The 17203-nt window shown below is 37.1% G+C and overlaps 1 protein-coding gene across 1 annotated transcript in view; it reads left to right on the top strand.

Annotated features, from left to right (window-relative positions):
- SNX2 (sorting nexin 2) overlaps positions 1-17203 on the top strand; it is a 61755-nt gene that overhangs the window by 18932 nt on the left and 25620 nt on the right. The window contains exons 2-5 of the mRNA XM_004420268.3: positions 2315-2429; positions 7108-7271; positions 8626-8692; positions 16219-16262. Of these exons, the coding sequence (XP_004420325.1) occupies positions 2315-2429; positions 7108-7271; positions 8626-8692; positions 16219-16262 (390 nt within the window). The remainder of the gene's footprint in view (positions 1-2314; positions 2430-7107; positions 7272-8625; positions 8693-16218; positions 16263-17203) is intronic.

The raw sequence follows: 17203 nt of genomic DNA, 5'->3' as shown, positions 1-17203 counted from the left end.
GAAATTATGGTGGAAGTAGATATTCTGTGGGAACATACAGGCCAGTCACCTAACCAGATTCAGCTAGAGATAAGGTTGAGGTTGTCAAGAACATCTTCCAGGAGAAGTAATATATAAGATTATTTATTTTTAAATTCCTTCAAGTGAAATTGCTAAGGTAACAAGAAGCCTCCTTTGTGAGAGTTTGGGTCTGTAAGAATGAGCTCCTGAGAGAAAGGAAAGCCTCTCTTTTAAATTTTTCCATAAGAAATTGAAACTGTTTTTGAAAGCTCTCAAGAAATGCCTGTATGCCATAGAGGATAGTTTACTTAAAAAGCTGATGAGAAAATCTTATGAATTAGGAGTGACCTCAAAAGATTATTTGTCCTACAAAAAGCTTAGTAATCATAAAAGAAAAAATTGATAATTTATCCTTACTAAAATTAAGAACTTCTATTTAGGGGGCCGGCCCCGTGGTGTAGTGGTTGAGTGCACGCGCTCCACCGCTGGCGGCCTGGTTTCAGATCCTGGGTGCGCACCGAGGCACCGGTTGTCAAGCCATGCCGTGGCGATGTCACATATAAAGTGGAGGAAGATAGGCACAGATGTTAGCCCAGGGCCAGTATTCCTCAGCAAAAAGAGGAGGGTTGGCATGGATGTTAGCTCAGGGCTGATCTTCCTCACAAAAAAAAAAAAGAAGAACTTCTGTTTATCAAAATCTGCCATTAAGAAAGTGGAAAGGCAAGCCACAGAGTGGGAGAAAATATTTCCAATATGTATCTGACCAAGAACTTGTATCCAGAATATATAAAGAACTCCTACAAATTAATAGGAACTATAGAAAAATAGGCAAAATACTTGAAGAGATCCTTCACAAAAGAAGATATCCAAATGGCCGTTAAACATATGAAAAATTGCTCAGCATCATTATTCATCAGGGAAATGCAAATTCAAGCCAGAATGAGATACACACTCTACCCACTGTAATAGCTGAAATGAGGAAATGAGGAAATGCAAATTCAAGCCACAATGAGATACACCCTCTACCCACCATAATAGCTGAAATATCAAAGTGTTGACAAGGATATGGAGCAACTGAAGTTTTCATATATTGCTGGTGGGAGTGTAAATTATGCAACTACTTTAGAAGATTATTTAGTGATATCTTCTAAAGCAGAACCTTCACCTACCCGGTGTTCCAGCTCTTCCCTTCCTAGGTACATACCACACACAAATTTGTTCACATGTTTGCTAAAAGATATGTATACTAGAAAGTTCATACAGCACTATTGGTAGTGGTAAAAAAAAAACTGATAACCACCCAAATGCCCATCAGCAGTAGAATGGATCAGTTGTGGTATCGTCACACAATGGAATATTTTACAGCAAAGAGAATGAGTGGTCTGTTATTTTTTATACACAGCAATGTAGAAGAATCTTATATACATATCATTAAGAACAAAAACCAAACACAAAAGAGTATATTCTGTATGATTCCAGTTTTATGAAGAGCAAAAACAAGAAAAATTAATCCGTGCTGGTAGAAGCCTGGGTGGGGAGAGGGTAAAGAATGGGAGGGAGCCTGAGTGGAACTTCTGGGGTTGATGATAATGTTCACTTTCTTGATCTGGGTGCTCATTACACGGGTATGTTGGGTTTGTGAAAATACCTAGCTGTGCACTTTTGACATACACAGTTTCCTTTTTATGTTACTTTAAAAAAAAAAAAAAAAGTATTGATCTTAACTATTATAAGAAAACTACATAATAAAGCTAAAAGCTTTACAATCTAGATTTGTTGGTTATTATACTTTAAGGTTAAGAAGTACAAAAATTGTTCCTTAGCTTAGTAGATATGTAAATGTTTGGGGGGTGACATATTTTTGGTTTGAAACTATAGAAATTTTAGAATTTTTGTAGTCTTAATTGAACTAGTGTTAAACTTTCCTCTTATAGTAAAGCAGTACTTTGAACATCTTACACATGCAATATGTTTTCAAGATCTGATTTTTGAATGTTATATAATAATCTTATTATATATGACTATGTAAAGCATTAAATTTTGTTTTTGTTAATTATAACTCAACATGACAAATTAGTATCTCTAAAGGGGTGACTAGAAAAGATTTTCTTTTTAAAATCTTAAATGACTTGTTAAGAAGGGAGAAGATGAGTAAAAGTGTGTTTTTGGTTCATTTTTACCCTCAGAGGAGGAACTATAAATAGCTGTTCTTTCTTCTCGTCTTATCAAGAGAGTGTTCTATTTCTGTGTGTCTAGAGACATAATTATAACAGATAAACCTACCAATCCATTATCTATTACTGTTTTTTAACAGTCAAGTCCATCATCTCCAGAACCAGCTGGTCTTGCAGAAGGTATTAGTATAAACTCCAGTTGTCCAAAACCTGCAGAAGTTGTGCTAGATGATGACAGAGAAGATCTTTTTGCAGGTAATTCTAAATATCTTTGTTTTTTTAATAGTGGCCAATTGTAGTACGTATATTTCCTGATAGAAAATATTCTCTGAAGCAAAACTGAAATTTTGTGTAAAGTATTAGGGATAACTCTTCTTGTTAACAACTTAGAAGGATAGGAAATTTCCAGTTAGTTTGCCTTGTGAAAAATATAGACTGTTGAGAGCAGCAAAAATGTGATCCTTTCTGGTTTTAAGTATTTGAAAATAAATCTCATAGTTTGATTGTTTCGATCACTACTTAGACTCAAAAACTAATGGTTGTGGCATTTGTACTTTGAGAAATAGCAGTAATTGTATTCTTTGTTACTTACAAGTTGTCACAAAGCAAAATTAAACTCTAGATTTAAAAATCACTTAATTTATAGTCTGTATATTTGAAATCTGTTTACTTTAATAAAATACTTCAGTAAACCACCTGTTCCATTTTGGGTCACTTTTAGGTGAGAAAATTGTTGCTTGATAAATATTTTTGATATGGGGGCAGGATTTAGTGTAGTCCATCTCACCTTTAAAAACATTGGACTCTCTTCAAAACAGTCTGGTTTAAGATTAAAATTTAGGTACAAATTAGTATTTGGATATTAAAAAACAAAATCTTGCTTAGAATTAATGAGATAAAAAATTAAAATAGTAAATCTTTATGTGTTTAATAGCTTAATTTACCCCAAGTGGCTTTTATTGAGTTAAAATTTAATGTCTTTGGCCTTTTTAGTGGTTGAATATTTAAACCATTCTTTATTTTTGTACCAATATATTTGAAGACACAGTCTTCCATCACGAAGGTCCATACAATTTCCTGCTTGATTAGTTCCATGAACAGTTTTCACTACAGATGAATTCATATATTTATCATGTCAGAAAATTAAAAATATGATAAATAAAAATACCGTATTTCACCCTTTTTTTTTGCAGTTACCTAACAACTTAGTGTAAAATCACAGTTAACCAAAGTTGTAATATTCTTTTTTGTTTCCTTTCATGGACTTTTTTCCAGGCAGTCATTAAAAGTTTTTTCATGGCATGTATGTTTTAATCTAAAAGATAACACAGTTCTTTCTCTGCTGAGTAGGAACTAATCTAAAATTTGTGTGTATTTCCTCTAATAGTATAGGGTCATACATAGAAGTTTGGGATTATCCATTTTATATTCAAGACTCTGTCACCTTGAAGTCTCAGAATTCTCTATAAATGAGTTTGCTGAAACTCTTAACAGAACTGTGTGTGTGCGCGTGTGTGTGTGTGTGTGTTTATAAGGAAAGAGGGTTTTTTTTTTGAACAGTGTGCATGGCTGATCGAACAGTTTGCCAAGTGAGGATATAAAATGATATTCACCCACTTAGCCCCATTAGAGAAATTGTTTTTGTATTTTAGTCTACCTAGTAATCTATACTAAATATTGTGATTCAAATATGGTCAGTGTCAGTGTTTTTTTCCTTAAAAAAAAAAGATGGGAGACTGAACAATAAACATAGTCATCTGTTTCATTATCTACAAACATAAACACTTTTTATGCTTTATCTTTTATCTTTTTGTTAATTTTTTTGTGAGGAAGATCAGCCCTGAGCTAACATCTGTGCTAATCTTCCTCTTTTTGCTGAGGAGGACTGGCTCTTGCCAACATCTCTTGCCAATCCTCCTTCTTTTTTTTCCCCCAAAGCCCCAGTAGATAGTTGTATGTCATAGTCACACATCCTTCTAGTAGTTGTATGTAGGACAAGGCCTCAGCATGGCCGGAGACGCGGTGCCTTGGTGCACGCCCAGGATCTGAACCCCCGGCTGCCAGTAGCGGAGCATGAGCACTTAACCGCCAAGCCATGGGGCCAGCCCTATCTTTTATCTTAAACTCAACTGCATTTCATAATGACCTCATTAGATGTTCTAAGACCTGATCCTTTTTATTTGAATGAATAAAAACACTTGCATCTTATTTATCATGCCTTTAAACAGGCATATCATTCCTGCTCCTATGGAGGAGTATGGTTCTAGGAAACCATAATAGAGAGTAACATGTGTTACCAGAATGGTGAAAACTATTGTCTAGTAATAGAACATTGACTTAATTTATTTCCTCTGTCAGAGAAAAGAATATAGATATTGCTCCAGTGATCTAGCCATTTTGATTTCAAAACCTTGAGAAGATTAGATTGTATTGATATGTATGCTAATGTGTTTTCGGTAGCATTTCAAGTACTGTTATGTCAGAAGTGGTACCAGGAAAAGTTCAAGTGTGATGTATGTTACTATTGTTAGTTTACTTAGAGAGTGTTCACCAAGTGTGGTTGACTACAGAGCCCCTCTACGCCATTTGTTACATCCTGCACTAAGCTTCACTGAACATGCTTTAGGAAACTGTCCTAGAGGGATGAGCGAGGGTGAGCAAATTGCCAATATTGAAATTGTCCTAGACTTTTAGAACTTGTTTCTGCCAGGGTACTTAGCTTATTTCACTTGTGCTTTTCAGCAAATTATACCAATTGTAAGTTTGAGTATTCCTTTGTTTACAAAATTCTGTGGTGTCTATCATATTAGTGAAATATTACTTAGCTGACATTGGCATAATTTATACTTGTCCTCAAAGTATCTCCTCCAAAGAAAAGTTAGTCTTTATACTTAGTACCTTGGGGTTTAGTACCTTTGGGTCTTCCAGAACCTTTAGGTCTGGTTTAAATTAAATTTTGTGAATTTATAGTATGTTAGTTTACTTTTACTAAAAGAGGTTATGAGAAGAATTTAAGGCAGACTCTATATTAGTATACTGAACCTAAATCTCTATACATTTATTTTTATTTATATTAGCTACTTAGATCATATTTAGCTTTTCTATTTTGAGGTCTTTACTATTTATGGAGCAGCCTGTCAGAGTTTGTGCAAAGAACACAAAACTTGGCATCAGTGAAGTTAAATGTGATTGAAAAGTTAAAATGACTTTATCTGTACTGATATCTGAGTAAAGTTACCATGTCTTTCACAGTTTTTTTTGTCTATGGGTCTGTTGCAAATAATAGTACCTTTTTCACAGAATTTTGGGACTTCTTCTTGTCTTGTTTGCTGCTCATTGTTTTGTTTGTTTGTAGATTAAAGATCTCACACCCCCTAGCTTTGATATACTCTTGTCTTTCTTATGTTGCTCATTGGTTTCATTTCTTTGGAGAAAGAATAAATACCAGCAATGTTAACAGCCTGAAGTTGCATATAAGCTTTTAGTTTGTTATATTAGGGTCATCTGTAGACTATTCAGCATCTATACTCTTTTCCTTCCTCTGATTACCACAGCTTGAAAGATTTGGGTTATTAATTTTTATTTTTAATATAAACATATAAAGAGAGCTATGCCAAGTAAGGATCTCATCAACCTGAGGTAAATAGTAAGAGTAGCTTGATAAAATGTTAACCTGTTTATATTTAAATGTTAACATATTTATCTTACCTTAGGTAAATATATTTTTTACTGCTATGCTTTTTGAGGTATTAAAATTAAAATGGTTCACTGACTACCATTACTACCTTCTAAACCTCTGGAAATCTAAAGGAATCTCAGGTTAGAAACCACTGATCTGATCCTGTTTCCCTTACAGTCCTGCCTATCAGTTCTATAAACCAGCAGAACTGTGGTTTTTGTTATGGCTACTGATTGTAACTTACACTTTTCTTTTTGCTTATGCTCTTATTTCATTTTCATGGAATTTTTCCCCAAGTCTTTCTCTATCCATTCAAATCTTCTCAGATCAACTTCATAAACTATTCCTGATTTTTACCCAGCATAAAGTATTATCTCCCCTCTCAACTCAAATTGTAGTGTTTGTTCTGTAGTTCATATAACAATTAAATATCTTGTAACATTCTTTTTATTGTTCTCTTGGCTATAATTTGTCTTTTATTATTATTTAACATTCCACATGCTTATGTCTTGTTTTCCCAACTAGATTATAAACTCCCTGAGGGCAGGTATGATATTTTACATTTCTTTGTGTTTCTCCATTGCATTTAGCACAATGTTACATAGCTTGTAGACATTGAGTTTATTGATTTGATTTGGTTTCAAATATATTTAATTTTAGATTTTTTAAGTGAATGAGCATTTTAAATTAAAACCTAAACACCTCTTTGCTTTGTGTCATATTTGTGTATTCAACTAATATCCAGTAATCTTGAGCAGTTAATTGCTTTAGATTACTAACTGTGCATTTTCTATCACAAGTTTTTAATCCCAGTTGAGATAGTTCTGGGCAGCCTTCTGCCATAAAATTTGTGTTTGTATGTATAAAATAATCTCAATATTAGCCTGAATAAAAGATTTTGAAAGGTAAGTTACCACACATACAAGCTATATTACAAATCCAAACACAAATGAATGTGGAATTATCCACATCATTGCTTTCCTACTAGCTGTATCCCTATCAGTAGTTTAGATCATAAGCTGACCTACTGGAATTCTTCCTGAAATCAACAAAGTCACTGTTGGTTTTAAAGTTTCAATAAACAACTAAGGAAGGATTCAGAAAATTATTTATAATTATTATTTTTAAATAACATTATTTTGATATTTAGTTGTGGGTAGTATACAAATACTTTTCATAATTCATTAACTGCTGTATAGACTATTGGGGGTTTGTTACCAGTGTCCTTAACTAACTTGTTTAATTTGTATCTAGAAGCCACAGAAGAAGTTTCTCTGGACAGTCCAGAAAGGGAACCTATCCTCTCCTCAGAACCTTCTCCTGCAGTCACGCCTGTGACTCCTACTACACTCATTGCTCCCAGAATTGAATCAAAGAGTATGTCTGCTCCTGTGATCTTTGATAGATCCAGGGAAGAGGTATGGAAAAATGTTTGTATTCTAAATTAATATGTAAATAATAAGTTTTCGTTCTCTGCCCAACATCACTCTCCTGTTAGTCATTTCTAACCAAGGCCTTTTAGACATTTTAATGGGAAACAAGTTGGGTGATTTTGCTTCTAATTTTATCCCCACCACTTTTTAACCCAGTGACTTGGGCACATCGCTTTTCTTCTTAAGTCAAGGAGTTTTTCATTTGTGATCTTATGATAGTAGTTTGTGTATCTCTCAGGATTCCTGTATTGGTTAAAATGATAATGTATGAAAGTGCTTTGAAAACTTAATCACAGTAAAGTGATATTTTGAGTAATTTATTTGATAAAAGCATGCTGTAAATATTAGTGGTTATGTTGGCAGGGGAGAGGATGGGTTATGATTGGAGAGGAAGCGTAGGAGGGCCTTCTGAGGTGTAATGATGTTTGTTTCTGGTTACAAAAATGTATTCACTTCATGAACGTTATTGAGCTGTACACTTAGGATTTGTATACTTTATGTACATTACAATGCAAATAAGGTTTCCTTTTTAAAAATCTATGCAAGAGGGCAACTGTGGAAAAAAAGATTATGGTTAGAAAAATTCACTTTTCTTTTAGATAGTCTTAGAGTATATATTAATATTGCTTTAAAAAATTTGCAAGATTTAACAATTTCTGTGCTTTCTTGAGAATAACAAAACTTTTCCTGCAGAGGTGTTATTAGGATTGCTTATTTCTAATAGCATTAAAAAGTGCTTCTTTGTAGTCTCATAAGGTTATCATTTTTCCTACCTACTGCTTTTCTCAGTGAGCTTATAATGCTTTCATTGGCTTCAGGAGGAATATATGTTTACTAGGTAGAGAAATCATGATTCTAAAGTTGCTTATAAGTATAATAATTTCTGCAGGTATGTGGGATTCTCCTGGCAAAAGTAATAACCTCCTGGTTATTGAAGAGTAGAGATACAACTTTGAAAAATGCTAATATTAAAAATAATTAAGGAGTTAATTATTTTAATAATCTGAAGATTCAGTATATAGAACAACGACAAAAAGACTACGGTATTTCTATAGAAGACTAAAATGTTTTTTATCCATCTGTGGAGTTGTAAGAACACAAGATATTCTGTTACTTCTCCAGATGATCCTTTTCCTATTATCTTTGTGTATGTGTTTTTTTATGTAGTCAGGAAATATGAAAGCTTTTATTGTTTTTCAGAAATGAAAGGCTGAGTGGCTTTTTAAGTTATTTGTTGTGACAGTGACCCTAATAAAAGATAGATGGTAAAAATAATTGTTAGTGTTATGACAATAATATAAATTGAAATCATTAACACCAAAAAAGTTATCTTTTCTAGATTGAAGAAGAAGCAAATGGAGATGTTTTTGATATAGAAATTGGTGTATCAGATCCAGAGAAAGTTGGTGAGTCAATATTTATTATTTATTTTTTTATTGATGTCATAATAATTTATAACATTGTGAGATTCCAGTTGTACATTATTATTTGTCAGTCACCATATAAGTGCGCCCCTTCACCCCTTGTGCCCCCGCCCCTTCCCCCTGGTAACCACCAAACTGTTGTCTCTGTCTATGTGTTAGTTTATATTCCGCATATGAGAGAGGTCATGCAATGTTTGTCTTTCTCTGTCTGGCTTATTTCACTTAACATAATACCCTCCAGGTCCATCCATGTTGTTGCAAATGGGACGATTTTGTCTTTTTTTATGGCTGAGGAGTATTCCATTGTATATATGTATACCACATCTTTATCCAATCATCTGTTGATGGACACTTGGGTTGCTTCCATGTCTTGGCTATAGTGAATAATGCTGCAATGAACATAGGGGTGCATAAGCCTCTTTGGGTTGTTGACCTCAAGTTCTTTGGATAAATACCCAGGAGTGGGATAGCTGGATCATAAGGTATTTCTATTCTTAATTATTTGAGGTATCTCCATACTGTTTTCCATAGAGGCTGCACCAGTTTGCATTCCCACCAGCAGTGAATGAGGGTTCCCTTTTCTCCACATCCTCTCCAACATTTGTTATTTTCTGTCTTGGTGATTCTAGCCATTCTCACGGGTGTAAGGTGATATCTTAGTGTAGTTTTGATTTACATTTCCCTGGTGATTAGTGATGTTGAACATCTTTTCATATGCCTATTGGCAATCTGTATATCTTCCTTGGAAGAATGTCTGTTCATATCCTCTGCCCATCTTTTGATCGGGTTATTTGTTTTTCTGTTGTTCAGATGTGTGAGTTCTTTAGATATCATGGAGATTAACCCCTTGTCGGATATATGGTTTGCAAATATTTTCTCCCAGTTGGTGGGTTGTCTTTTCATTTTGATCCTGGTTTCATTTGCCTTGCAGGAGCTCCTTTGTCTGATGTAGTCCCACTTGTTTATTTTTTCTTTTGTTTCTCTTGTCCAAGTAGACGTGGAATTCAAGAAGATCCCTTTATGACCAATGATGAATAGTGTACTGCCTACATTTTCTTGCAGGAGTTTTATAGTTTCAGGTCTCACCTTCAGGTCTTTGATCCATTTTGAGTTAATTTTTGTGTATGGTGAAATCAGATGGTCTACTTTCATTCTTTTGCAAGTGGCTGTCCAGTTTTCCAGCACCATTTATTGAAGAGACTTTCCTTGCTGCATTGTATGTTCTTTGCTCTTTTGTCGAAGATTAGCTGCCCGTAGTTGTGAGGTTTTGTTTCTGTGGTTTCAGTTCTGTTCCATTGATCTGTGTGTGTTTTTGTACCAGTACTATGCTGTTTTGATTACTATTGCTTTGTAGTATGTTTTGAAGTCAGGGATTGTGATGCCTCCAGCTTTGTTCTCTTTTATCAGGATTGCTTTAGCTATTTGGGGTCTTTCATTGCCCCGTATGAATTTTAGGATTCTTTGTTCTATTTCCATGAAGAATGTCATTGGGATTCTGATTGGGATTGCATTGAATCTGTAGATTGCTTTAAGTAGTATGGATATTTTAACTATGTTTATTCTTCCAATCCATGTACATGGGATATCTATCATTTCCATTTATGTCATCATTGATTTCTTTCAATAATGTCTTACAGTTTTCATTGTATAGATCTTTCACCCCTCCTGGTTAAATTTATTCCTAGATATTTTATTCTTTTTGTTGCAGTTGTAAATGGGATTGTATTCTTTAGTTCTCTTTCTGTTAGTTCATTGTTAGAGTATAGAACTGCAACTTATTTTTGTAAGTTGATTTTGTACCCTGCAACTTTGCTGTAATTGTTGATTATGTCTAATAGTTTTCTGATGGATTCTTTAGTGTTTTCTATATATAAAATCATGTTGTCTGCAAACAGCGAGAGTTTCACTTCTTCCTTGCCTATGTGGATTCCTTTAATTCCTTTTTCTTGCCTAATTGCTCTGGCCAGAACTTGCAACACTGTGTTGAATAACAGTGGTGAGAGTGAGCACCCTTGTCTTGTTCCTGTTCTCAGAGGGGTGGCTTTCAGTTTTTCCCATTGAGTATGATGTTGGCTGTGGGTTTGCCATATATGGCCTTTATAATGTTGAGGTACTTTCTTTCTATACCGATTTTATCGAGAGTTTTTGTCGTAAATGGATGTTGGATCTTGTCAAACGCTTTCTCTGCATCTATTGAGATGATCATGTGGTTTTTATTCCTCATTTTGTTAATGTGGTGTATCACATTGATTGATTTGCGGATGTTGAACCATCCCTGTGTCCCTGGTATAAATCCCACTTGATTGTGGTGTATGATCTTTCTAATGTATTGCTGTATTTGGTTTGCCAATATTTTGTTGAGGATTTTTGCATCTATGTTCATCAGCAGTATTGGCCTGTAATTTTCCTTCTTTGTATTGTCCTTGTCTGGCTTTGGTGTCAGGGTGATGTTGGCCTCATAGAATGTGTTAGGAAGTGTTCCATCTTCCTCTATTTTTTTGAATAGTTTGAGAAGGATAGGTATTAGATCTCCTTTGAATGTTTGGTAAAATTCTCCAGAGAAGCCATCTGGTCCTGGACTTTTATTTTTTGGGAGGTTTTTGATTACTGTTTCAATCTCTTTACTTGTGATTAGTCTATTCAGATTCTCTATTTCTTCTTGGTTCCATTTTGGGAGGTTGTGTGAGTCTAAGAATTTATCCATTTCTTCTAGATTGTCCAATTTGTTGGCATATAGTTTTTCATAGTATTCTCTTATAATCCTTTGTATTTCTGTGGTATCTGTTGTGATTTCTCCTCTTTCATTTCTAATTTTATTTATTTGAGCCTTCTCTCTTTTTTTCTTGGTGAGTCTGGCTAAGGGTTTGTCAACTTTGTGTATCTTCTCAAAGAACCAGCTTTTTGTTTCATTGATCCTTTCTGCTGTTTTTTTGGCTTCAATTTTGTTTATTTCAGCTCTAATTTTTATATTTCCCTCCTTCTGCTGACTTTGGGCTTTGTTCTTCTTTTTCTAATTCTGTTAGGTGTAGTTTAAGATTGCTTATTTGGGATTTTTCTTGTTAAGGTGGGCCTGTATTGCTATGAATTTCCCTCTCAGGACTGCTTTTGCTGCATCCCATATGAGTTGGTATGGTGTATTTTCATTTTCATTTGTCGCCAGGTATTTGATTTCTCCTTTAATTTCTTCAGTGATCCATTGGTTGTTCAGTAGCATGTTGTTTAGTCTCCATATCTTTGTCACTTTCCCAGCTTTTTTCTTGTAGTCGATTTCTAGTTTCATGGCATTATGAACCATTATTCATGGTCAGAAAAGATGCTTGTTATGATTTCAATCTTCTTAAATTTATAGAGGTTTGCCTTGTTTCCCAACATGTGGTCTATCCTTGAGAATGTTCCATGCACCCTTGAGAAGAATGTGTAGTCTGATCTTTTTGGATGGTATGCTCTCTATATATCTATTAAGTCCATCTGGTCTAGTTTCTCATTTAAGTCCACTATTTCCTTATAGACTTTCTGTCTGGATGATCTATCCATTGATGTAAGTGGGGTGTTAAGGTCCCCTACTGTTATTCTGTTGTTGTTGATGTCTCCTTTTAGGTTTGTTAATAGTTGCTTTGGTGCTCCTGTGTTGGGTGCGTATATATTTATAAGTGTTATATCTTCTTGGTGGAGTGTCCCTTTTATCATTATATATTGCCACTCTTTGTCTCTCATTACGTTTTTTATCTTGAATTCTACTTTGTCTGATATATGGCAACACCTGCTTTCGTTTGTTTGCCATTAGCTTGGAGTATCGTCTTCCATCCCTTCACTCTGAGCCTGTGTTTGTCTTTAGAGCTAAGATGTGTTTTCTGGAGGCAGCAAATTGTTGGGTCTTGTTTTTTAATCCATCTAGCCACTCTGTCCTTTGATTGGGGAATTCAATCCATTTACTTTTAGAGTGATTATTGATATATGAGGGCTTAATGTTGCCATTTTATCTCTTGCTTTTCAGTTGTTAGGTATTTCCCTTGTTTCTCGTCCCCATGTATTTTGGACTGGTAATTCAGTTTGGTAGCTTTCTATGGTGGTTTTCTCAGTTTTCTCTTTATTTATCATTTGTGTCTTTGCTCCGATTTTTTGTTTAGTGGTTACCGTGCGGTGTATATAAAAGATCTCGTAGACGATAGTCCATTCCCTGATAGCCTCTTGTTCCCTTAGTCAAAGCAGGTTTCATCACTTTCCCCTTACCCTTCTAAGTTGTTGTTGTCACAACTTATTCTGTTATGTGTTGTGAATTTGTGGTTAAAATGAAGTGATAATATTTATTTTTGATGTTTTGTTTTCCTTTATCTTTATTTATTTATTTTTAACTTTTTTTTTTTTTTGGTGAGGAGGTCAGCCCTATGCTAACATCTGCCAATCCTCCTCTTTTTTTGCTGAGGAAGACTGGCCCTGGGCTAACATCCATGCCCATCTTCCTCTACTTTATATGGGACGCCGCCACAGCAAGGCTTGCCAAGCAGTGCATCGGTGCGCGCCGGGGATCCAAACCGGCGAAGCCCAGGCCGCTGCAGCGGAGCGCGCCCACTTAACCGCTTGTGCCACTGGGCCGGCCCCTTCCTTTATCTTTAGAGTTATAATTAAGTGTTTGCTAATCTGTTCTGATAGAGTTGCAATTTCTGATGTTGTCTGCTTATTTATCTGCTTGCTCAAGGCTTTGTAAACCTTTTCTTTCTTTTTTTTTCAGGTATGAGGGCTTTCTTAATCAAATCTTGCAGGGGAGGTCTTGTGGCAATGAACTCCCTCCGCTCTTGTTTATCTGGGAAAGTTTTTATTTCTCCATCATATCTTTTCTTTTATATAATTTTATTTATTTATTTTTTTTCCCCCCAAAGCCCCAGTAGATAGTTGTACGTCATAGATGCACATCCTTCTAGTTGCTGTATGTGGGACACAGCCTCAGCGTGGCTGGAGAAGCGGTGCGTCGGTGTGCGCCTGGGATCGAACCCCGGGCCGCCAGCAGTGGAGCACGCGCTCTTAACCACTAAGCCACAGGGCCAGCCCTCTCCATCATATCTGAAGGATATTTTCGCTGGATATAGTATTCTTGGCTGAGAGTTTTTGTCTTTCAAAATTTTGAATATTTCATTCCACTCTCTCCTAGCCTTTAAGGTTTCTGCTGAAAAATCTGCTGAAAGCCTGATAGGGCTTCCTTTATAGGTTATTCTCTTCTGCCTTGCTGCTCTTAATATTTTTTCTTTCTCGTTGACTTTTGCCAGCTTTACTAATATATGCCTTGGAGAAGGTCTTTTTACATTGATGTAATTAGGAGTCCTGTTGGCTTCTTTTACATGTAATTCCAGCTCCATCTCCAGGTTTGGGAAGTTCTCAGTTATTATTTCTTTGAACAAGCTCTCTGCTCCTTTTTCCCTCTCTTCTCCCTCTGGAATACCTATAATCCTTATGTTGCATTTCCTAATTGAGTCAGATATTTCTCAGAGAATTTCTTCATTTCTTTTTAGTCTAAGTTCTCTCTCCTCCTCCATATGAAGCATTTCTGTGTTTCCATCCTCCAGATTGCCAATTCTATCCTCCATATTATCAGCCCTGTTGTTTACGACTCCAGATTTTTGTTTATCTCATCCATTGTGTTTTTCATCTCTAACAGTTCTGTTTGGTTTTCCTTTATAGTTTTGATCTGTCTTGTGAAGAATTCCCTCTGTTCAGTAATTTGGTTCCTGATTTCATTGAACTGTCTTTCAGAATTCTCCTGTAGCTGGTTGAGTTTTCTTATGATGGCTGTCTTTTTTTTTTTTAAAGATTTTTATTTATTTATTTTTTTCCCCCAAAGCCCCAGTAGATAGTTGTATGTCATAGTTGCACATCCTTATAGTTGCCGTATGTGGGACTCGGCCTCAGCATGGCCAGAGAAGCGGTGCCTCAGTGTGTGCCCGGGATCCGAACCCGGGCCGCCAGCAGCAGAGCGCATGCACTTAACCACTAAGCCACGGGGCCGGCCCATGATGGCTGTCTGGAATTCTTTGTCATTGAGAGCATTTATTTCCATGCCTTCATGATTGGTTTTTGGTTGTTTGTCTTTTTCCGTCTGGTCTGGAGTATTAATAAATTTATTTATACCATTTGATGGAGTGGATTTGTGCTGGCGCACATAGTGATAGTTTCTGGATACAGGTTCCACCTGCTGCCGCTTGGGCGGGGGCAGGAGCTGTGTAATCTGACCCCACTGCCCCGATCCCTGTCAGCTGTGCCTGTCCAAGCCTGGGTCACTCCTTGGGATCGCAGTGGCCCTGTGGGGTGTCCCACCGAATGGGAAAGTAGTCACGTGGGGGGCTCAGGGCCACTGCCATCTGCTCCCACAGTCCCCGGGGGTTGTGCTCCTTGCTTTTGGGCCACAGCAGTACTATGGGTGTTCATGGCAGCTGGGAGCTTGTTTTCCTGGACTAGGATCTCAGCCGCCCTCTCCTCCTAGGTTGCACGAGCCGTTGTGCTTGGTGGGTGGGAGCTCCCCTCTGGGACTGAGCCAGCCACTCCCTGGGACTGGGTGGGATTGTGGATTCTCCCACCAGACAGGAGAGTGATCACCTGGGGGCTCAGGGCTATTCCCGCCAGCTCCCACAGTCCCACCGAGACACGCTTTCCTCTTCAGGGCAGCAACAGTACTGTGGGTGTTCACGGCAGCCAGGAGCTTGTTTGCCTGAGCAGCAGCTCAGCTGCCCTCTGCTCCCAGGTAGCACTGGCCTTTGTGCTTGGGGAGTGAGGCTTCCCCACTGAGTCCAAGCCTTTGCCACTCTGTGGGCTGCATGGCCCTAGATGGGGAAGCGATCACACAGGGGACTCAGGGCTGCCGCCACCTGTTTCCATAGTCGCACTGAGGCATGCTCCCACACTCGGGGCCACAGCGGTGCTGTGATCGCTCCAGCCAGGAAAGTAGTTGCACACATGCACTGGGCTGCCTGGGGTCCAGAGGGTGCTCACCTATCTCCACCACCTCCTTGTTGGGGGATAGTCCATCCACCTTCAGGTATACAGCTACTCGAGTCTCTCAGGCACCCTGGTGTGCTGTGTGGGTATCCTTTACTGATCGATGAATATCCTTGTAGTTGTAGTTCAGAGGGGGAGAGACATAGGGAACAGCTTACTCTGCCATGTTGCTGACGTCACACAGTATTTATTATTTTTTGTACTTGCTTTTGATAATTATCTTGGTTGTTAACATATTGTTTTTCTTTAAATGCATTGTTACAGTATTAAAATGGTACTTTTATTTTTAAGCTTCTGGGGGTTTTTGTTTCTTATTTTCTTTTTTTCCAGCTTCACTGAGGTATAATTGACAAATAAAAAAATGTATGTATTTAGGATTTACAGTGTGATAATTTAATATATGTACACATTATGATATGATCACCTAAATCGAGTTAATCAACACAGCACCTCACATAGTTACCTTTTGTGTGTGTGTGGTTAAGCTTATGATTTTTAATAGTATTGTTTGACTTTTCTTATAGGTGATGGCATGAATGCTTACATGGCATACAGAGTGACAACAAAGGTGAGCCTTTTGCTCTTTTAAAAAAGTATTGAGCTCTCACTGTATGTAGTATGAGGATATGGTGATGATGAAGGTGTGATTTCTGTCTTTACAAAGGTTACCATCTAGTAAAGATTGCAAAGAAGTAGTTACAGTGAGTTGTGAGTGGTTTGGTCGGTAGAGTAGCGTATTCTGTGAGAGTATGCGGGAGGGGACCTAATCTAGGTAAAGATAGGAGAAGTGATCTGAGAGGGAGTGGAGTGGGGGTAGGGGGTGGGGAGAAAGGAGAAGAATGCTTGCTCCAGGCAAAGGGATTTGCTTGTTTAACAGCCAGAAGTCAAGAAAGCATTGCACTTTCCAGGATCTGCAAGAAGTGGTACCTAATTGAATTGTTTGGCAGTAAGCCTCCCTTTGTTATGAACGGCCACATTAAGGAGTTTGGGCTTCATCCTAAGTATAATGGAGAGCCATTGAAGAGGTTCAAACAAGAGTGTGGCACAGTTAGATTTTTGTTTTAGAAAGATCTCCCTGACTGAGTACAAATTGGGAGGGTCAAGGTAGAGGTCAGGATTTCCAGTTAAGAGGCCATTGCAATTCTTAAAAGGATTGTAGACCTTCAAATGTTAAAAGAGAGAGGGTCTGCAGCAATCCTAGCTGTAAGAAGTAACAGTTTATACTAAGAAATTGGTTTTGGGGGTGAGTGAAATAAATGGCTTCTTGAATTGTATGGGAGGTAGAATCAACAGAGTTTGGATGTAAGGAGTGAGGACAGGGGATGCTTAAGTTACTGACTAGAGGAACTTTGTGGTTGTTGGAGTGATCCCAGAGAAAGGGTAACACAAGGGGAGGAACACAGTGTGGACGGGGGTGAGATTTGTTAATTCACTTTCCAAGCACTAGGGTATAGTAGTAAACAATATAGGCAAGTGTGCTTTTCTCATGGAACTTAAGTTCTAGCAGGG

This window comes from Ceratotherium simum, chromosome 4, assembly GCF_057802395.1.
Source record: "Ceratotherium simum simum isolate JZ-2026a chromosome 4, ASM5780239v1, whole genome shotgun sequence".
In the NCBI taxonomy this organism is placed as follows: Eukaryota; Metazoa; Chordata; class Mammalia; order Perissodactyla; family Rhinocerotidae; genus Ceratotherium; species Ceratotherium simum.
Note: the sequence above shows the minus strand (reverse complement) of the source record. Positions and strands in the feature narration are given on the sequence as shown.